We start from the raw sequence: 22,161 nt of genomic DNA, 5'->3' as shown, positions 1-22,161 counted from the left end.
TAGCAATAGACCAGTGATTCGGGCACTCAAGTGGAATGTGGGACACCCAGCTTCAGGTCCCTTCCTGATTCAGACCAGGGACTTGAACCTGCATCTCCCACATCCCATGTGAGTGCCCAAACCCCTGGGGTATTGGCTGTTCTCTCTCAATTTTTGTGATGAAAGTGTCACCAAAACTTAAGTTTTGAGGGGGGTGCTCTGCCTGACTTAGAGCAGGGACCTGGCTCTCCCACATTCCAGGTGAATGCCCTAGCCACTTGTCTATGCTGGGGCATGCACTCTATTCCCGAGGTCAAAACCAGGCAATATTTCCCAACTAAACCTTTGTTGAAACCAATATGCTTCTGCAAAAAGTTTCAATGTCAGCAAATGTGCATTCTCTGCCTAAAAATTTATTGAAAAGTTCCCATCTAGTAATAGAAATGACTGACATGCTCATCCAGTCCTTTTCCCTGGCAGTATAGGATTGTTTTCTACAGTAGATACTTTGTCCAGCTAAGTTTTTGTGTGAGGCAGTATCATATAGAATACAAATATAATAAATCTGGTGCTCACTGTTTACTAATGTTGTGATTTTTGTCAAAGCATGACTAAATCTTAACAGACATATTTGTAAATGCTTTTTACTTACTGCTTGTAGTTATTTTCCTTCTAGAAACTGAATCCCACACGCCTTGAAGTCAGATGGGCGTGTTGCCATGGCCTTTGATAGATGCAGGGTTCAGATATCAGGCATAGTAATTTTTTCCCATGTAATAATTGATCCATTATCTTACTAGATATAGAAGTTAGATTAGGGTAATTGTCAGGATCATTTTTATTTCCTTTTGGGAAAAACTGTATCACATTAACTTTTCTCCAGTGTTTACTCCTGAGCGCATTCTGCACCAAAAAAAAATTAAATTCTGTGACAAAAAACATAAAAATTCTGTGCACAGTATTTTAAAAATCTGCCAAGTTGTGCAAATTTTATTTGTCAAATAAATGTGGAGGCTCCAGCATGGCATTGGGGAGCACAGGCCACTGGCTGCACAGAGGTGGGAGATCACTGTGCAGCTTCCCCCGAGACACAGACTGGGTGGTGAGGCTGCAACCCTGACAAGGACCGGGTCTGCTCCTCTGTGCCAAGTACTTCAGATGTGGGCAGGCAGGCTCAGCAAGGCAGGATCCAAGTGTGGAGGGGCTTAGTGTTGGGGGATCCTAGTGTGGGAGAAGGTTCTGTGTGGGGTAATCTGGGTGCGGGTGTGTCAAGGTTCTTCCCCCACTCTGAACTCTAGGGTACAGATGTGGGGACCTGCATGAAAACCTCCTAAGCTTACTTTTACCAGCTTAGGTTAAAACTTCCCCAAGGTACAAATTAATTTTATCCTTTGTCCTTGGAATATCCACTGCCACCACCAAACTCTAACTGGGTTTACTGGGAAATGTAGTTTGGACACGTCTTTCCCCCCAAAATCCTCCCAACCCTTGCACCCCACTTCCTGGGAAAGGTTTGGTAAAAATCCTCACCAATTTGCATAGGTGACCACAGACCCAAACCCTTGGATCTGAGAACAATGAAAAAGCATTCAGTTTTCCTACAAGAAGACTTTTAATAGAAATAGAAGTAAATAGAAGTAAAAGAATCACCTCTGTAAAATCAGGATGGTAGATACCTTACAGGGTAATTAGATTCAAAACATAGAGAATCCCTCTAGGCAAAACCTTAAGTTACAAAAAAGACACACAGACAGAAATAGTCATTCTATTCAGCACAGTTCTTTTCTCAGCCATTTAAAGAAATCATAATCTAACGCATACCTAGCTAGATTACTTACTAAAAGTTCTAGGACTCCATTCCTGTTCTATCCCCGGCAAAAGCAGCATACCGACAGACACAGACCCTTTGTTTCTCTCCCTCCTCCCAGCTTTTGCAAGTATCTTGTCTCCTCATTGGTCATTTTGGTCAGGTGCCAGCGAGGTTACCTTTAGCTTCTTAACCCTTTACAGGTGAGAGGATTTTTCCTCTGGCCAGGAGGAATTTTAAAGGGGTTTACCCTTCCCTTTATATTTATGACAGGGTGGCTCAGTGGGGGATCCAGGTGTGGGGGTGGAGGAAGAGATCTGGATGCCCAGGGGCCTTTTGGGAGGTTCTGGGTGCAGTGATAATGGGACTCTGCAAGGGGGTCCAGGTGGAAGTGTTTGGGGCTCAATAGTGGGCAGTGTCTGGGTTTGGGGGGATAGAGCTCGACAGGGGGGTCTGGGTGGGGGGGGCTTAGTGGTGGGTCCAGATGCTGCGGCAGTGGGGCTCATTGGGGGGGTTCTGGTGCAAGGGCGTGAGGCTTGGTGGGTCTGGGTATGAGGGGTCTGGATGCACAGGGGTTGGGCGGATGGGGGAGCAGATCCGTGTATAGGGATCCCTCCCCCTGCAGCTGAGGAGCGAGGGATGCAGTAAGTTTGGGGGACAGAGTTTGCAGAGCTTGCTACAGCCAGGAGAGAAATCTGGGAGTGGGTCTGACACAGCCCCGGATGCCATGCCAGGGAAGAGGAAGTCCCGGAGTCCCCAGCACAGCTGGGACTAGCAGCCCTGCCCAGTGCAGGGTAGGAGCCATCAGCCAGGTCTTCCCAAGTACTTCCCCTTGTCCCAAAGTCTCTGCCAGCTGCCCTAGGCACCTGAAACATACTGCTGGGGAGGGTTACATGACCACTTTTGTGGATTTACTTTGCTTCCACATCAGAAAGTGGGGAAGCAAAGAAGTCTGCAGGGGACATAAATTCTGTTCATGTGCAGTGGTGCAGAATTCCTCCAGAAGTAAATGTTTCAGCATAATTAGATTCAATGTTTAGAAGTTAGAATTTCAACCTTGAAATAAGATGCAGTTTCCTAATATTGAGGGTATTAAACATTGGAACAGCTTACCAGGACAGGTGGTGGACTCACCAGCTTTAAGAGTCTTTAAGACAAGTTTATATATCTTTTTAAATGATTGTTTTAATCCAGCTTCTAGGGAAACAAATCTATGGCCTGTGTGCGCAAGGGTCAGGTTGGGTGGTTGTGATGTTTCCTCCTAGCCTTAGAGTCTGTGCGTCCTGTTTACTCTCTCGCTTCATAGTCCATGGAGAGAATAGGAAGCTATGTATTGCTCTCATCAGGCTCATGCCATTTTCAGATCTGCATTAAGACAATCACTATAAATAAATCTCATGCTTCAGAGCTTTAGCTGGCTGGCAGCTGGGGTCAGGAAGAATATTTTTTCCCACGGATGAACAATTGGCCGACTGCATTTTGGTGTGTATGGTAGTTGAGGGTTTTTGTTTTTTCTTTTCTTTTTGCCTTTCTCTGAATTATCAAGAATGGCCACAGTTGGAGGTAGGACCCCAGACTGGGTGGACCAGTGTTTGAGATGATATGAAGAATCCTCTTTCTGAAATGGTTGGCTGGTGTATCTTGCTCATATGCTCAGGGCATAGTTGATCGCCAGATTTGTGGTCAGGAAGGAATTTTCCTGCAGGTCAGATTGGCAAGGACTTTGGGAGTTTTTGCCTTTCTCTGTGGTATGGAGTAGAGATCACCTGCTAGGAACACCTGAGCGTCTCTTATCAATTCCCTGCCATTCCAGGGACATCAGGCATTGGTGGCATCTTGGTCTCCCCTGTTTTCTGCCTGTGGCATGTAGCAGTTTAGTCTCTGAGGACTGAAATGCTTTAGTCTAACTCAATTTACTGGTTCAACATGGGATTGTAGGTGAAATTTAATGGCTTGTGATTACACAAAGGTCAGACTAGAAGATTTTCTAGTGATCCCCTCTGGCCTTGAGCTATATGAAAACTATGAAATCTTTTTGTATATAATTTTTCTTTAGTTTCTGGGTGCAGTAAACTTGTTTAACGCATTTCCTTTATGCTATAGTTTTTGTGGCATTAGATCAGATGATTTGCACACCGTATGTTCAAATTTTTCAAGTATTCCATTATCTGTCCTTTTTCAATAGCTAGTTCTACAAGATCTTACTTCTTTTTTAAAGTTTTCAGACTTCTCTATTTTTCTTCTTGAATATAGATAAAAAGGAGTTTAACATGTCAGCTATTTTTACTACTTCTTAGTTTAGCCTCTCTTATTCACTGTAACCTCTTTGGTTATCATTAACTCACTTTGCTTTTCTGACATCCTCCTTTTTCCTTTAAAGCTTTCACTGATTGAGTCCGTTCTTCCTTTTCTGTTCTCAGTACAGATTTTCTTTAACCTCAAACTTTTGAATGTATTTTATAAAGTCACGGTATCTGGCCAATTCTTATTTCTTGTATTCTTTTTTTCAAAGGAAATTTTGACTGCTGTGCCTTAATTATTTTGGGCCATATCCTCAGTTGATGTGAATCGGTGTAACTCCACGGTGGAGCTATGCTGATTAACACCAGCTCAGGATCTGACTTGCTGTCTCTTAGGTCTACAGCCTTTAACCACAGCGGTGGACTATAGTGCTTAATCATATTGCACTTCAGTAGATTTCTCAAACCCCCAAAATTGGCTTACCTGAAATCTGTTACTCCTGCATTATGTCATTCCATTCCTTAATAAAGTGAGTCTAGATAGTGGTCACTGGTTCAGTTCTTTCCTGTTGTTCTTTCATTCTGAAACAGTTCCTTCAGATTAGTTAAAAATAATGGATCATGGGCAACTTCTCCTCTAGTTGGAGTGGTTTCACTTTCTGGATCATTAAATTGTTTTCTGTGTAATTTAGGAACTGTTTGTTTAATGTCTTACGGTTATATTTTTTTTACCCAACAGATGTTTGTTAAAATCTCCCGTGGGCACTGGAGCCTAAGAAACTAGTCTAGAATTTTTCGTTTTGTCTCCTGTTCTCGTGATCTCTAAGTGGTGTCCACAGTAATTTCTGCTTTGTTTTTCATTCCTTGCATCTTTGCCCAAAGAATTTGTACACCATATATTTGGTCATCTAAAGGTATCTCTGTAGTAGTATATGGAAACTAAATTCTCACCTTCTTTATCAGTTCCTCTTTCTTGGATGTAGATCTTCTCCTCTCTTTGGAATCTCCACTTTGGTTCACGCTAGACCCTTGAGCTGATCAAAGTAATGCTTGACTCAACCTTGGTCCCTTTACGTGTGTGGGGTGTAGAAACTCTGCAGCAACAGTACATTAAGCTTTGGAGCAGGAAAGGAAGTAGCATATTACTTGCCAGCAACTGCTTCTGTTGTATTGACTTTGCAGGGAAATGCCATTGCTGCGTTCAGACAAAAAAGAGAAGCAGCTTAAGGCACCAACCCTGCAAGGAGAACCACCCAGACAGACACATGTGTCCTCACTGAGCCACACTGAAGTCAGTGGGGGTCCATTATAGTTTTCCCTGCAGGATTGAGGCACCCAGCTCCCAGACTCCACCTTGATCAGTCTACCTGTTTTCACTACTTTGCATTTTAAAACATGTTCTTTAGTTCATAAAACAGAGTATTATGGGTTAGGTCATAAGCTGTGAAATGATTAAATTGGTAAAACTATGCTGGAGAGTGAGAGCAGCATTAGTTGTAAATCAGGAAAATAACTAGGTAGATATGGTTAAATATTATTAAATGTGACTGTGACATCTGCTTCCTTCTCTATTTCCAGATTTGGGATGGAGGAGGGCAGTTGGAGTTATGTTCATAGTTAAAATTAGTGTGCTAGCATGCTGAGAATTGTGATGCTTTGCACTAGCAGATGACAGAGAAAGCAATCAAACATTTATCTCTTAGCAACCTGAAAGGATGTGTATAATGAACTGTATTGAGCATGAGGTACCTTTGACCTGAACAAATTGGCTCCTACTAAAGCCCTTTCTGTCTGGTGTTTTTATCTTTGTTGTAGCTGCTGTTACAGGAAAATTATTATAGATGTGATGTTACGCATTTTATTTATTGTAATGCATTTTATTTATTGATTTTCCTAGTTAATAAATTATTAGCTACAGTATTTCAACATGCACCCATGAAATTAAAAAGAAAATGTGTCCAGTATGCCATAAAAAGAGACTCAATACTAAATTGTTTTAATCACTTATTGCAGATGAGGTAGTTCAAATAATATTTTCATAATGACTCTGTTTTACATATGTAGAAAGTAAAAATAATTACTATTTTAGCACACCCACCATTTTCACCCTTTTGATGCCTGTAAAATAACATTTACAGGGTTTTTGCTGCTTTTGTTTTTATTGATAATGTTATACTAGTTTTTTTTCTTTCTTTTTATGTTTTTGTTAAGGAAAATTGTTTTTCTCCACCCTGCTGTCAGCAAGTAGGGTATATTAGATATCCTGGGAACTAGGTTTCTTCAGCACAGATAAATATGATAAAGTTACTGCCTTTGTTACATTTAATTAGTTTGTTTCTGTACTGTATTCCAGGAAGATGCACAAGAACAATAATGATCTGGATTTTTGATTGTGTACAACAATTCTAGGCATATTAGGCCCAAGGTAGTTGGCTGTGATTAAACCACATCAGTCAGTTGTAAATTGAGTGATCATCAGGAATACTCATGATATTTGAAGTAGGCACATAGATGCTGGATTAGGCCACTTGCATTTACAGTAATGACTACACTGAAAATGCTGTTTTAATACTATTAGTTGATTTCCTTTGTTATTCCCACTTCCTATCCCTTCCCATTCCCCTTAATTGGAACTCTATTCTTATGTAATCTTAGTTGAAGCTATTTCTGACAGTGTCTTCTGCTACCATCGGCTTATTTTCTAGATGGGAAGTGATGGAGTTTTGCGCCTCAGTAGTTCCGCTCTAAATAATGAATTCTTTGCATATGCAGCACAAGGGTGGAAACAACGATTGGCAGAAGGTAACTCTCTACTTGTTCCAAGTATTTACCAAATATTAATTTTTATGAAGGATGCCTTTTTTTCTTAGCCAAAATAAAAAAAGATGTATATTGAGAAATACTTTTAGAATGGAAAATGCAGTACAGCAGAAATTCAGTAACACTAATTGCTGATTCAGTTTTGAATTTATTCTAGAGAATCTCTTTTCAGTTAATAATTTTATAGTTTGCTATGGCAGCTTATGTGAGCAGTTTAAAAATAAGTAAATAGGCATTTCCATCACTGTCAGCTTTGGAAACATAAATGCATGTGACTAAATCCCACCAATATACTTTGGAAATACCAAAGTTATATGCTAATTGCAATCTTGCAGGTCACGCTCACCTTTGCTTTGCATTGAATTATTGTACAGATGGCTATAACAAAGAACAGTATATCTGTGTATCTTTATACAACATATAATGGTCCCATATTAGAGTAAACCTTGACAACTTTTATTCAATATGTTAGTATTTGTTTTTTAGGAGAATTTACACCAGAAATGCAGTTGCGCATCAGACAAGAGATTGAAAAGGAAAAGAAAACAGAACCTTGGAAGGAAAGGTTCTTTGAAAGGTTTTATGGTGAAAAGTAAGTATTGGACCAAAAACCATTTTGTTTCATTTCCTTTTAGAAGGAAATGAAAATATTGTTCTGTGCTTCACATAGTACAGTCATATATGTTGTAAAACTTAATAAACCAGTTATCAAAGGCAGTAGTTCCCCAATATAAGAAAGTGTGGGTACAATTATAGTGGCATGGCAGCGTTTACATTAAAAATGCATTTTATGGGGTTCAGAACTCATCCACAAACATTCATTCTGTGCAGAATTTAAGACACAGCGTCTGAACATGGGAATAATTTTTATTTTAAAAGTATTGTAATAAGCCTGTTTTTGCCTGAAATTATAAACAAAGCTTTTACAAAAACCAAAGACCAACAGAGGTGTTTCTATGACATTTTTAAAAAGTCAGTTTAAAAAAATAAGTCTCCTAAGGTGTTTCTGACCCAGATATTCCAGCATTGTGCTAGTGCACACAATAGGTAGGTGAAATTGACTATAGAATAAGTTTACAAAACTGAAACTGAGTAGTCTAATTTTATTTTCTGATATGAGGTACAAAAACAAAACAAATATCAGAAGAGGGGTAAAGTGAATTAGATGTATAGGACCTAAGGCTCAGCTGGTGCAAGTCAGAATAGCTCTGATGTCAGTATAGCTATCCCAGTTTACAGCAGCTGTTTACAGCCCTTAAATTCTTTCTGTTTTAAAAATCTAATATAGGTAAGGAAATTTGTTAATGTTTTTTAAACCTGAGAATGCCCTTTTAAATGGCTTTTAAAAAGTCAGTCCAGTGCTCTTTGACTTATGTAGGTGTTAAAATATAGAATTATATTGAGTTTTTTGTTTTTTGTTATGTAATTTTTTGTGCACTTGTAACTTTAAAGTGGCTTCAGTTTATAACTTAGAATACATCCTATGTAAAATTTGTGTGGATAATATATGGGTTTAATAGACAGAAAAGGCCCAAAGGAGCCATTATAATGTGTGGAATTGTTTATATTTTAAAACCGCTTTTGTTTACTTAAGCAGTCAAGGACATTCAGAGACCAAAACCTACATATACATAAAATCAGGAACTAAAGCGTTGTGCCTGGCCATTACAGTATAGGTGCTACCTTGCACGATCCATTGATTTCATACCACTTCAGTATTTAGGTGAAACAAGGCAGCAGATTAAAAGACTGAATTTCAAGTTTAACTTTACATTTCCTTGCTAGCAGCTTTCTCACAACATGAGCATTATCATTTTATTTGTTAACATACTGTGATGCCTTAGTGTAACAGAACTGCTCTTTTTGATCAAGTGGCAAAGCATTTTCCTTGAAAGCCTGGAGACCAGGATATAGTCCAACTGTAAACTTCTTTATTTAAATATATGTAAAGCTAGCCATTTGTTTATGGAGTCTGTGGCCTTTAATTATGCATGTTAATATACAAGTCAGAGTTACAGAACTCTGCTCTAAGAGGAGAGCTGTTTTGAAAGGTTGCCTTGGGACTTTCTGCTGTAATTAGAAGCTAAAGTACAAACGAAGCAAAATTATTAGCTTATTTTAAAGGACAGTGTTCCAAATGCACTGATGAGCAACATGTCCATGGGGGGTAGTATTAATTATGTTAAAAGGAACCAGCAGTCCTGCCTTGCTAGCTGAAAGTTGGGTACCATGGCCAACAGATAAGGTTCAGTCTGCAATGACAGTGACACATGGCGGTAGGTTTTTGACATCCAGCTAGGAATACCGGGTGTCGTCATACTCACAATTTCTTCTGACCATTGGACTGAACCTGTTTTTCTCCACCTGTTCTGTTTCATGTGCATGTTTCTTATCTGGCTAATCTGTGGGCACCAGCTGTTTCACCCCTCTCGGTCTCTACTTCTTGACTTGTCTCAAGTGTTGTTGTCTTGGTGGACTACTGTTTGTCTGGCAACATCTTTACTCGAGTTCAGTCTACTTGCTGCTTACTACCTTGTTATGACTTGGGTTTTTTAAACTTGTTTTGAATATGGTTTGGATTGAGTGCCTTCAAATACTTTGATTCCATTGAAATGGAAGCTCTTGATAGCTCCGATTCTTTATGAGCTATTTCTCAGGTGTGTTGGCAGCAAACTGGATTGCACCTTGGGATCTGACCAATTTTCCTTTCTAGTCAGTTTGGTGATTTTGTTATGGCCTCAGCTGAGTTAACTGCTTATAAATATTCCATTACTTGGCTCTCAAGTTGCATCATCTACCTGGAGATTAATCTTTAATAAATTGAGAATCTTTGGGATCACCCTGTTTAAACCCCCTTTGAATTCATAGCTTTAGACTGTACCCAAGAGCCCTTCCATCTATTTGCCAGACTCTGTGTATTACATAACACATAGCAAAGTCTCCTTCCTGTTGTTCACATTCATCCATTTTATTTTCTGTTTTCTCCATGAACGTTCTGCTTCTCTTAGAAATAATAAATCTTTGAACAACTGATGTACTTAATCATGACCAGATGCTGTGTAATTCCAGATATATTAACTATTAGCACTTTTAGAAAAAACATGATTGTCACCTGATGAATCTGACTCCAGTGGTCTGTAGTGACTATCTCTTGTCCCACTCTCAGAGATTAAAGTGGCTGTGGTGATGCTAACAGGTTGTGTTATCTCTAGGCACTGGCTTTCGACCTGTATTCTCTGAATTTTAATGCTATTTAAAATTCTTAAGTAAATGCCAAATAGTTTCACTGATTTCCCTTTAATATGGATTACTGTATCATCCTGCGTGTACCTTTGATGGCTATTTTTAATTTCAAGACTGGCTGTCCGACTTTACCAAATAATTCCACACTTGCCGATTAGAAATAGTTTCAGTACAGTGAACACCTTTACCATCAATCTGATACTTTCCATCGGGGTCAGCAACATGTCTGTACATGGAAAAATTTTGAGGTCCATGATAATTTTTCAAAAAATTGAATGACTAAATGGCATAACCTCCCCTCCACAACCCAATGTCCATCACTAACTACAGTAATTTTGTCAAGTGTCCATTGCACAACATGTTGGTGCCGACCCCTGCTTTCCATGTAACTGCAGTCTTGGTGTCTTGCTATCTTTAAAACAGTGGAAAGACCAGCCAGTTATGCAGGCTGCTTTTGTCTTAGACCCTGTGATCTTAAGGCTTTCCGTTGTTGCAAGCTTCTTCCTCCACTGTTCTCTGAGCCCATGGGAACATCTTTTAAGTCATAATATCAAAAATAGTATTGCCCTATGCCTTTACTGAATACATGCCATTAAAAGGGCATTGTCAGAGTAAAAATAATGGGGTAGATTCAGCGGATTAATCCCTCCTCTTTTTTATTTCCACTGTCTCACTTCCCCTTCATTTAAATGACTAGGATGCCTGTTTTTGAGAATCATTTCTGTGCTGATTATGTTGAGCTTTCTCTTGCATTTCCTAATTCTTCTGCTGATATGTTTTTTCTATATTACAATATTTTTCTATTCTATATTCTATTTTTCCTATATTCAGGGGTGCTGGAACAATTTTTATAGTGGGGGTGCTGATCCTGGAATGTATTTGGTGTCTGTTACTGCTACTTCAAGCCAGGGGTTTGGCAGGAACCCCAGCACCACTGCCTACATTACTAAGTAATTGGTAGACATTTTATGTCAAATGCTCCAGAATGTCCTCATATTTAACAAGGCTAAAAACAAGGTCCTCTTACTGGCTTTCAGTTGTGCAGTACCTTCCCCACTGCCTCCCTCCCTTTCTTGAGACTGGCTTTGCTTCTCCATTCAAGAGACTGAGAATTCTTTTTGGTTACTGATTATTGATTGATTATTTTTATAACATGATTGTTGTTGCGTAGTCAACAATGCCATCTATTCAGAATTCCTAAAGTGTGCTACTAAAAATGTTGATTCATTCCACGATTATTCCATACTTGGAGCTGTTACAGAATTGGTTGGTCTCTAAGGTGCCACAAGTACTCCTTTTCTTTTTGCGAATACAGACTAACACGGCTGCTACTCTGAAACCTTCCTGTTTCCTGTCACCCTCTGCAAATTATTCAAAACCATTGCTTGCTTAATTTCCTGATATCCTTCGTTCTTGCACATCACTCGTTTATTCAGTTACGTTGTCTTATTAAATGGAGGATGAGGATCAATCTTCTGTCGTTGGCATGTGATTCTGAAGACCATTATACCCCTCTTACCACCACAGCCTAGCATTTGTGTATTCTCCAGCGCTCTGGAGTGTCACGTTGCTGCTGGTATCGTCACCCATGGCCCACTCCAAAAGGTGCTGAGTATTCTCCAGCCCCATTGTCTTTGTTCAGAAATGAGGGTGCAGGATCATGCTCTCTTTATATTTTCTCTCAGTATCTCTTGTTTCTAAATTCAGTTGTCATTTTTCAACCTAAATCAATGACTTTTATAATTTTTTTTACCAATATCTGCAACTCTTAGCTGTGTTTTAGTTTTATTTGTCTGAAGCAATAGAATTATATGTAAATTAATATATAATATTTTAGGTAAGAAAGGGATTAAGAAAACATCCGAAAATGGAAGTGTAACCAAGGGCCCACACTGACTTTTTGCATATAAACGCCTCATTTATTTTGTATTTAAGAATGTTAAAGGTTTTTTTATTATAGAGAAATCTGAGGAGTTGTGTATGCATAGACATAAATATTAAACTGAAAGTTTATTATCTTAAAATAATGCTGCTTTATATGCATCTGAAATAGAATGGAATCAAAAACAGGAGCTTGCCACTGATTTTTTCTTACTTTGTGTAGTAGACTCTTGATTGGAAAATAAATGAGGATGAAATGGGATTCTTTTAATCTTCATTGCAAAAAAAATGAAATGATTAGAAGTTTCTAAATAGAAAAGAAACAGTTCATCAGCTTGAGGCAAGAATGAGTTTCTGAAGTGCAGCTTTTCCTGTTAATTTAGGCAAAAGTGATATTAATAGAAATATTTTTTCTGAACTGTTTTTAAATTTCAAACCAAAACTGTTTTCACTGGATTTAAACAGTTCTCCTGCAATACTTGCAGTGCCACTATAGCAGCATTGTGCTGGAATATGAAAATCAGAAAGGGAAATGGAGTATAAATAAAAGTGAAACTAAATAGCTTGCATTTTATGTGCAATTTGAATGAAATGCCAAATGGTTAAATAATAAGTAAATTGCATTTTTAAAATTCCTGAAGTTTTATTAATCAAAGGTAATATAAGTAATACAGGTAAGGAAATCTGTTTTCCTAAATATATAAATCCAGATCCTCAGCTAGTGTAAATTGCATCACTCTGTTGAATCTACTCCATTATTTTTTATATGACAATGCCCTTTTAAAGGCATGTATTCAGTAAAAGCATAGGACAAAATCAAGTCATTGTTTAATTCTGTCTGTGATTACATGACATTTTAACTTAAGTGGTTTGTATTTTAGGTTGGGAATGTCAAGAGAAGAATCTATGAAGCTCACTTCAGGACAGAACAGTGATGAAGATGAGAGTAGTTTGCTGTGTGGATCTTCTGGTATACCTGGTCCTTCTAAACAAACAACTCTTGAGGACCATGAAGAGAAAAGCATGAAAATTCCACCTCTTCCTGAAAGAGATTTCTGTCAGTCTCTTCATAATGTGGAACAGGTTCCAGTCAAGGATCTAATGGGGGAATCAGATTCAGAGGATATATTGGTACCTGACGAATCTGTAATTCAGGAAGAGATTGCTGAGGAGGTTGAGACAAGTATCTGTGAATGCCAAGAGGAGAACCATAAAACAGAACATGAGTTTTCTGAGGAGCCAGTAAGCCCAGCTGGTACTAATGAAGAAGTAGAAGCAGTGCCACTTGCAGACAACTCAGCATCCTGTGTTGTGATGAATGATGTAATTGATACTTTGTCTCACATTGAAATTAAAGTGGAGTTGAAATCAGAATGTCCTCAGGAAGACATGTCAGTTGTGATTGATCAGCTGGAGGATTGCTTATCACCTGCACAATCTGCTTCATCAACAAACTCTGTCAGTGATACAGCAGAGAGGGATTCTGAGTCTACAAAAGAGCTAAGTGCTCCAGAAACACAAAACTCTGCTCTAGAAGGCTCATTGTTCACTGATGGAGGCATTGCTGTTGATATGGAGCTACAGAGTGACCCTGACGAACAGTTATCTGAAAATGCTTGTATTTCTGAAACTTCCTTTTCCTCTGAAAGCCCAGAGGGACCTTGTATCGGTATTGCCTCTCCAGGAGGTGACACACAGTCCACTTCAGAGGAACCCTGTACTCCAGCATCTCATGAAACAGCTTGTTCATCTGAGGCAGCCAGCAGTGAAAATATTGAACCTGATAGTCAGCAAAAGACCATTGAAGAAAGCTTGCACACACCTTTAATGTCAGAAATATCTCCAGTGTCCACTTCACCTGTAACCTCAGAAGCATCTCTGACATCAAACTTACCTTTGACATCAGAGGCATCACCAGCTTCTAATTTACCTTTAACATCAGAAACCTCTCCAATGTCTGATTTACCATTAACATCAGAAACCTCTTCTGTGTCTTCTGTACTTCTAGCTTCTGAAACATCTATGGCAACCAGTTTACCTTTTCTGTCGGAAACCTCTCCAATTTCTAATTCCCCACAGAGTGAAAGACTTATTCTGCAACAAAGGAAATCACCATGTTTATCTGAAGAATCCCTCTCCCCTTTAAAAGAAGAAACTTCAACCATTCCTAAGGCATCTCAAGAGGAAAATCTTATTGTGCAAGAAAAACTGATTCAGAGTACAACTGAAACTATGAAAATGGGTCCGCTATCAAATATACCTGAAAGTTCAATATTGGAAGAGCCCCAAAGCAAAAATCTTACTCATCAATCGTGCAGATCACATACTGAAATTGAGAAATCTTACATTGCTTCCATTTCAGAACTTTCTTCTCCAGAAGTGATCAAAATTAAAAATCATCATGTTCAGCAAAGAGCGGAAAAGAAAGGCGTGCTCTCGCCATTAGAGATAGCTGTCGTATCAGAAGGGACAGTGGGCAAAAGCACCGAACTCCTTCCAGTTAAACCACATGATAAAGTATATACCTCATCTCTAGAAAAGACTTCATTCTCAGAAGTGTGCAGAAGTAAGTCACACAAACAACAAAGCAGTGTACAGATCCGGCTGGAGAGTTCCCATTCGTCTAAATTATTAGAACCCACAAAGTCATCTGAAGTAAGAATTGAAAATAGAGATGCAGAGATCCCGAAGAGGAAGACTGCAGAGCAGCACAGTTTTGGAATCTGTAAAGAGAAGAGAGCTAGAATAGAAGACGATCAGTCTAATCGTAATGCTCCGTTGATGAGTCCATCTGAGAAAGAGCAGCCACCCAGAGAAGAGCCCCGAGTCCCACCCCTCAAGGTAGAGTGGTAGTAAAAGCCTACTGAGTCAGAAGGCTAAAGATTAATTATCTGCTGATTGCCTCTGGATTTGTTTGTTACTCTTAAATATTTGGTATAGGGAGAGAAAGATAAGCAATTTCCAATACCTCTCTTTCTGTGTTGCACAGTTTGAATTACCTCACTTTTGTTGCAAAAGTACTTTCATGTGAGGGCAAACAATCCTAATATATATGACTTAAAAATAAATCCATGGACTTTTCCATTGTTTCTTAGTATATTTGCTAATTCCCCAGTCTACAATATTCAAGATTAAGCAAGGGCTTGCTCTCTGTCTGTTTTTCTTTGTTACATCAGAGTCATTTTTGTTACAACTGGTCAGTTCCTCAGTTCTGCAGCGGGACCCAGATTGAAGCCAGGGAGGCTCTATATGGAGTAACAGCCTGTGCTTGCAGATCTCTTTGCACGACTGGTACACATGATGGCTTAAGTACAAGATTTCCCTGTACAGTTAGGAGGCAGAACCTTAGCTGTAAGGGAGAAAGTCTTTATGAGAATGCAAATATCTTTACTGGCAGCAAATTACTGGCTAGATAAATTGCTTTGTACACATTTGTCTTTTTTAAAAAAGTTAGCTCAGTTTGGAAAGTTCTTTTTAACATGTGAGGACAATAGATTTATTTAGTCTGTTTCGTGATGTCTTGTCCATCTTAGTTTTGTACATGATGATGTTGGCCAAAAGTTAAGCCCAGTCTACTTAACTCAACCTACTGGCTGTGCAGTGTGAGTTCCCAATTATTCAGAGCTGTCCCTTTTTTCTATTTATTTGTAACTGCTATAGTAATTGAACATTGCTAATCTGTCCAGGAGGGCAAATACAGTAAATGTTTCAATCACTAGTACTACAGCATGGAGCAGCTAACAGTATAATTGGTGAGCAAGAATACAGTTGGAAGCTAGCCCACTCTAACTTTAATGGTACTCATGTCTTTTTTTGAAAGACTCCAGCCTCATATATGGAATTCTAATCACTATCTAATTACAAAAAAAAGTAGATCAGGGAGAAAAAGGTTTCATAATTATAATTTAAAAAATTAACAATCAAACAATAGTTACCATTTTATCAATCTTGATGTTGCGAAGTAGGATTGAAAAAAATCTGCTTTTGAGCTGGAAAGCAAAGTGTTTCAAAGTAGCAGTGTACTTGAAGAAATGTGTTAATGTAAGTGTTATTAACTCAACTATTCAAGTAACTGATTTTTTAAAAAAATTAGAGGAGGAACAGAATTATTTAAGAGATTAGTTCTAGATGATGAAACCTTTTGTCTGTAGGTTGCTAGTTCAAACCCAGATGAAATCAGTAGTGTTGATTTTTGGTCACTATCTGCTGGGTATTCATTGGTATATGTGAAATTAGTTTGATCTCATTCCATTTCCCAGATGAGAAGTTTCCACATTACAAAACCACCACCATAACTAGTACTAATTGGCAGAGTCGGCAGACAGCCAAGAATTGAATTGGCATGTAGAATGACTTGCTCTTTCCCTCAGGGTCAGGGTTGAGGCCCATTGGCAGTGCTGTGTGGGGAAAGTTATGCTGACACTGTCTGTGCTGTACTGTGGAGATATATAAAATGCATATTACTACAGGACTGGAACTTTGAGTTCCACTGCTTCCTAATAGAAAACCAGATTCTTTCAATCCCACACTGCATCATCAGATTGGTCCCCTGCTGGGAAAATGGCAGCTCCTACCAATAGAGAGCCCCAGAGACATTGAAGGAAGATACTGAAACAGCAGCAGGCATTTCTAAAATTTATTTTGGAAAATCATATGTTAATCATATCTTTATTTAATCAGTATTTAGCTTTGTAAGGTGGTGCCATTGATAACGGCTACCTTTCCTTGTAAAAATGACCCTGCCAATGTCCCAAATCATAAGGGCTCTTTTGTAGTTTTGACTTCCCTTAACTCACATTTATCACTTGGCTATTTTTCCTATAAATGTTACATAGCTCATCTCTCTGCTACTCTCCAAAAGAAAGTCACCTCACTGATCACTGAGGCCCCACTAACCTGGACAGCTGAAAAATGTGTCCATTTTAAGAGGTTAAAATACTATTCTGCCTGGCTTGATGTGTTTAATAGAAGTGAATTCCACTGATTGTTGTTGGAGCTTGTTTTGGATGTGACCTCATGTCTCTTACACCCCAATCCTGCAAACACCCGTGCACGTGCTTATCTTTACGTATAATATGAGTCATCCCATTGATTTCAGTGAGATCATTCATGTATATACATTAAACACTGTATAAATATTTGCAGGATTGGGGTCTTAGTTCTCGATACACAGTAGTGAGCAGGTGATGCACCAGAAAGATACTACAGTAGGTGTCCTAAAATTAGGGTGCTAGGGAGGGAAAAAAACATTTTTGTGATTCACCCCTTTTAAGTCTCAGTCAGGGATTGATCCTTGGTATGGTATGAATTACAGACTCAGAGGAATTTCAGACTCCTCCTAGCTGGAGGAAAGGTTTTTCAGTTGCATTTGATATTACAATAAATATTTGGTGTAACGAGGGAAAGATTAAGTAGTTACAGAGGCCTGAATGCCTTGGAATGAGGAGCAAAACCACTATGATGATTTTTCAAACATTTGCAGTAGGTGTTAACTAGGAAGCCCTTTTCCAGTCCCATTGCACCTGACAGGTTGGTCTCCAGCTAGATACAGTGGAGATTAGGAAGGTGTGATGAATTATATCAGATAACCATTGTATTTTATCACATTCAATCAACTTTCCTTCTCAACAAAAAGGTAGAGGTCTATGGAGGCAAATTCAAGTACTCATTACTTCTGCTGGAGAATGACAAAGTAGTAAAATGAACATATTGTTAACTTTTTTAGCATTTTTCTGTGTAAATACATTACATGGTAATTCTAATTCATCTAGTGTGACCTCTAATTTGCTATCATGCTCTGAACCGTTTAGAAGATAGAGAAATTTAATATGTATGATATCCTATTAAAATTGTTTTGTTTTCTTCTTCTTTTTAGATTCAACTTTCAAAAATTGGGCCACCTTTTATTATCAAGAGTCAGCCTGTTTCAAAACCAGAACCTAGGGTTTCCCCAAGTACATCAGTCAGCAGCGGGAGGAACACTGGGGCTAGAACTCTTGCAGATATCAAGGCAAGAGCTCAGCAAGCTAGAGCCCAGAGAGAGGCTGCAGCTGCAGCTGCTGTGGCAGCAGCTGCAAGCATAGTCTCTGGAGCAATGGGGAGTCCCTGCGAAGGTGGGAAGACAAGAACACTGGCACACATCAAGGAGCAAACAAAGGCCAAACTATTTGCTAAGCATCAAGCCAGAGCCCACTTACTTCAGACCAGTAAAGAAGCAAAGTCACAGCTCAGTTCAAAGGAAGGTCCTTCGTCCATAGACACCTCGACGACACCTGACACCAAGATTGAAGTTTCTACTGGTGTCATTATAGTTAATCCTAACTGCAGGTCTCCTAGTAACAAGTCTACTCACCTCCGTGAGACTAACACTTTACTGCAGCAGTCACTTAACACAGCTGCATTGCCAGAAACTGCTACGGATATATCCGTTCACAGTTCTGATGAAAACATACCTATGCCACATTTGTGTGAGAAAATTATCTCATCTACCTCCGCTGAAAATAACAATGTGCCAGTGCTTTATAGTAAAAATTCAGTCCCTGTGTCTGTTTGCAGCACTGCTATGTCGGGAGCAATTCAAGAACTTCCCTTTGCAAGTTCTATTGATAAATCTTCTGTTTTAATGTCTGTTGACAGTACAAACACAACAATTTCGGCTTGTAATGTAAACATGCTGAAATCCACCCAAGGGGTTGATACTCCATGCATTGCCATTGTACCAAAATGTATTGATAACACTATTGTTCCAGCCTCAGTAGACAGTACAGTCTTATCAAATTCAATTGATGAGGAAAGGTTGCCAGTATCAAGTAGCAGCGCAAATAATGCAGTCTCCAGTCAATATACCACTGTGCCAACTTCGTCCATTGCAAGTAATTTGCCAAATCATCTCCCAGGTAGTTCTGTACTGATTCCCCCAGTGGGGACTACTACTAGATTTTCTTCTGATAAGATAGCCATAACCGGATGCAGTGAGCAAAGTACTGTGTCCATTAACACTACTGTTAGAGCAGCTTTAAGCTGCAGTGATGCGATTACAGTAGTAGATTCTGTTGCAAGGCCACCAATTTCAGTGTTTACTGGTAATATGGTGACAATAAGTTCTTACGACAACACTGCTAAATTAAGTGCTGACAACTTGGAAAAAAGTTCTGGACCACGAAACCGAATAGATCTGTCCAGTAAATCTCAGCCAGTGAGCTTTACACAAACAGCCGTGAACAGATCTATACCTTGTAAAGTCATTGTTGACCACACTACGACATTAAATTCCAGTTTGTCGCTGGCTGCTTCCCTTGAAAATGCAGAAAACAGCATAGATCTGCAGAGCAGACTTGTGAGGGCAGAAACTGCCTTGCAAAATATAGCATGTCCTCAGGTGTCTGTAATAAGCAGGCCTGAAATAGTCAGTAATGAAAGCCTTGAGCACAGTTCCAGCTTCATAACTGTTACAGCAAAACAAGAGGGCAAAACCTTGCAGGCAGCTTGTACAAGTCTTCAAGAAGTGCCTCTTACTCCTCAAGATAAATTAATTGAGGTTGTTGCCCCCAGTCAAGGTTTTGTAGAGCAGTTACGAGGTCCTTCAGCCTTTAAAAGTGAAGCAGATGCTGCCTGTGTCAATCAGTATAACACTAATAACAGAATATGCTGGCAAGATGAAGAGGCAATGCACACAGACCAGCCAGTGGTCAGCCATCTTAACCCAAATAAGCATAAAGAATATACAGAGCAAAACTGTTTAAAAAATGTCAAAACTGAGCCTTCAAGTTACACGCAGATGTCAGAGTTGCAGTCAAGGAGTCTTATGACTAGCATCACTGTTCCTGTTAAATCAGAAACTACCGAATCTGACAAATGCTTTAGGATGGACACTGAAGATTTTACAGGACCTGAAATGCCTCGCCAGACTGCAGAAATAGCCCCGAGTGCACAGCTGACACAGACCTCCAAGACATCTGTTACGGACTCAGTGGAGGACTCTTTGTCATTGACAACAGAAACCCTAAAAAGAGTTACAAGTGCTGGAAGCTCTAGCTGTCGTTTGTCATCAGTTGAGGCCAACAATCCTCTAGTGACACAGTTACTGCAAGGCAACCTGCCTTTGGAAAAGGTGCTGCCACAGCCCAGATCCGGAGCCAAACTAGAGATTAACAGGCTCCCCTTGCCTTTGCAAACTACCTCAGTGTGTAAAACATCAGCATCTGAGAGAAGTCTGGTTGAAAATCCTTCCAGCTCACCCAATCCAGATGGTAAAGGATTTACAGCAGGCGGCATAGCCCCACTGCAAATCAGAAAGCGTGACAACCATCCAAAGAAGCGGATGGCCAGGACTGTGGGGGAGCACACTCAAATGAAATGTGAGCTTGGGAAGCTATCAGTGGACACAGATGTTAAAGTGGCTCCTTGTGTAATCGGTTCCAATACGAATCAACTAGGGCATGGTCAGCCATTTAAACAAGAGTGGCTGAGCAAACATGCTGTTCAGAACAGAATTGCTCACAGTCCAGAGATCAAGCAGCAGAAGAGGCCACTGCCTTCGTGCAGTTTCCAGCAGAACTTATTTCACATTGACAAAAATGGCAGTTTTCATGCAGAAGCTAGTACCTCACAGAGACAGCACTTTTACCAAATGCCCATGGCTGCAAGAGGCCCCATTCCTACGGCAGCTTTGTTGCAAACTACTTCAAAAGTGCCATCTGGCTGCAATGCATTTGCTTTCAGTAGGCACCTGGAACAGAAGGGTTTGGGAGAGGTCAATATTTCTGCAGCAGCTCACCAGCTGAGGCTAGGAAGTGTTTTTTCCCCTCATGTTCAAATTAAGGAAGGTGATGACATTGCTAGTGCCTCACAAACTCTCCAGAATAAAGCGTTAGTGCACCCTCCTCCTCCTCCTCCCCCTATTCCAAACACAGAAGTCCCATCTGATCAAAAGCAACTGACAGTTACTATGGAAACCACTAAAAGGCTTAGTTGGCCTCAGCCAGCAAGCATCTGTAGCAATATAAAATCTGAACCTCTTTCTTTTGAGGAAGGTTTAAGCAGCAGCTGCGAACTGGGCCTAAAACAAGCTTCCTACGATCAGAAGGAAGTAAAAGAACAGTTAAAAACATTTGCATTAAAAAATGCAGATTTCTCTTCCTATTTACTTTCTGAGCCACAGAAGCCTTTTACCCAATTAACGACTCAGAAAATACAAACACAGCACCCGCAGCAGCAGCAGCAGCAGCTCTGTGGCAGTTATCCAGCTATACACTTTGGTAGCACAAGCTTCAAAAGGGCAGCATCTGCGATTGAAAAATCTATTGGAATTTTGGGAAGTGGCTCAAACGCCGCTACAGGTCTGTCTAATCAGAACGTTCCGATTCCGGTTCAGAAATTTGCTGACAGCAGCAATGCAGATGAACTGGAACTGAAATGCTCTTGCAGGCTGAAAGCCATGATAGTGTGCAAAGGCTGTGGAGCCTTCTGCCATGATGACTGCATAGGCCCTTCAAAACTGTGTGTAGCTTGTTTGGTTGTACGGTAGAAACTGAGTCAAAGATGCAGTATCCCTTCTCAGCATGAGAGAGCAGAACAAAGAAGTGGAGAAACTGAAACATTTTAGGCCTTTTTTTTTTTTTTCTGGTGATGCTTTGTTTCAGAATTTAGTTATTTCTGCTTGCATGACATTCCCTGGAAAGAAGAAGAAACCATTAGAATTTCTTGGAAAAAAAACAAAACAAAACTTGTTATTAAGCTTCTATAAGCTTCCTTGCTGTCTAAAAGAAAAGGTATTAAAATGTCATTCCTAGCTTCTATTTATTTGCACGAAGTGCAGCACACTCTTTCCCCACTGATATATTATGATAGCAGACCCTCTAGGTTAAGAATAACAGGTTAGTTGTATTCTCATGATTTCTAATTGCTGGGGTACTGCAAGTGCAGAGATAACAAGATGACTAACAAATTGAGTAAAGACTGCTTTGGGTAAAGTAGCTTGGTGTTCTGTTACAAATCACCATCAGAGCTACTAAATTGACTTACAGTTTTTCTAACGATGATTGCTTTCTTGAACCCACCTTTACCATCCATGACTAACTTATAGATGGCCAACCTAGCAAAAGAAAGAGAGACTTTAGACAGATTTGATTACAGGAGTTTGCTCACTCCTACACAAAGCATTATGGAGGTAAGGTTTTAATTATCAGCTGT

General features: G+C 39.6%; 1 protein-coding gene across 3 annotated transcripts in view; it reads left to right on the top strand.

The window, feature by feature from the left end:
* Positions 1 to 21,606, top strand: part of ASXL3 (ASXL transcriptional regulator 3) — a 148,328-nt gene extending 126,722 nt beyond the window's left edge. For all 3 annotated transcript variants that reach the window (XM_074944427.1, XM_074944425.1, XM_074944426.1), the window contains 4 exons: positions 6,732 to 6,828; positions 7,333 to 7,438; positions 12,852 to 14,811; positions 17,846 to 21,606. In XM_074944427.1, the coding sequence (XP_074800528.1) occupies positions 6,732 to 6,828; positions 7,333 to 7,438; positions 12,852 to 14,811; positions 17,846 to 21,496 (5,814 nt within the window). In that variant the 3' untranslated portion in view covers positions 21,497 to 21,606. The remainder of the gene's footprint in view (positions 1 to 6,731; positions 6,829 to 7,332; positions 7,439 to 12,851; positions 14,812 to 17,845) is intronic.
* Positions 21,607 to 22,161: the final 555 nt, after the last annotated feature.

This window comes from Natator depressus, chromosome 2 (genome assembly GCF_965152275.1).
Source record: "Natator depressus isolate rNatDep1 chromosome 2, rNatDep2.hap1, whole genome shotgun sequence".
Lineage (NCBI taxonomy): Eukaryota > Metazoa > Chordata > Testudines > Cheloniidae > Natator > Natator depressus.
This window is presented reverse-complemented; position numbering and strand designations above follow the sequence as displayed.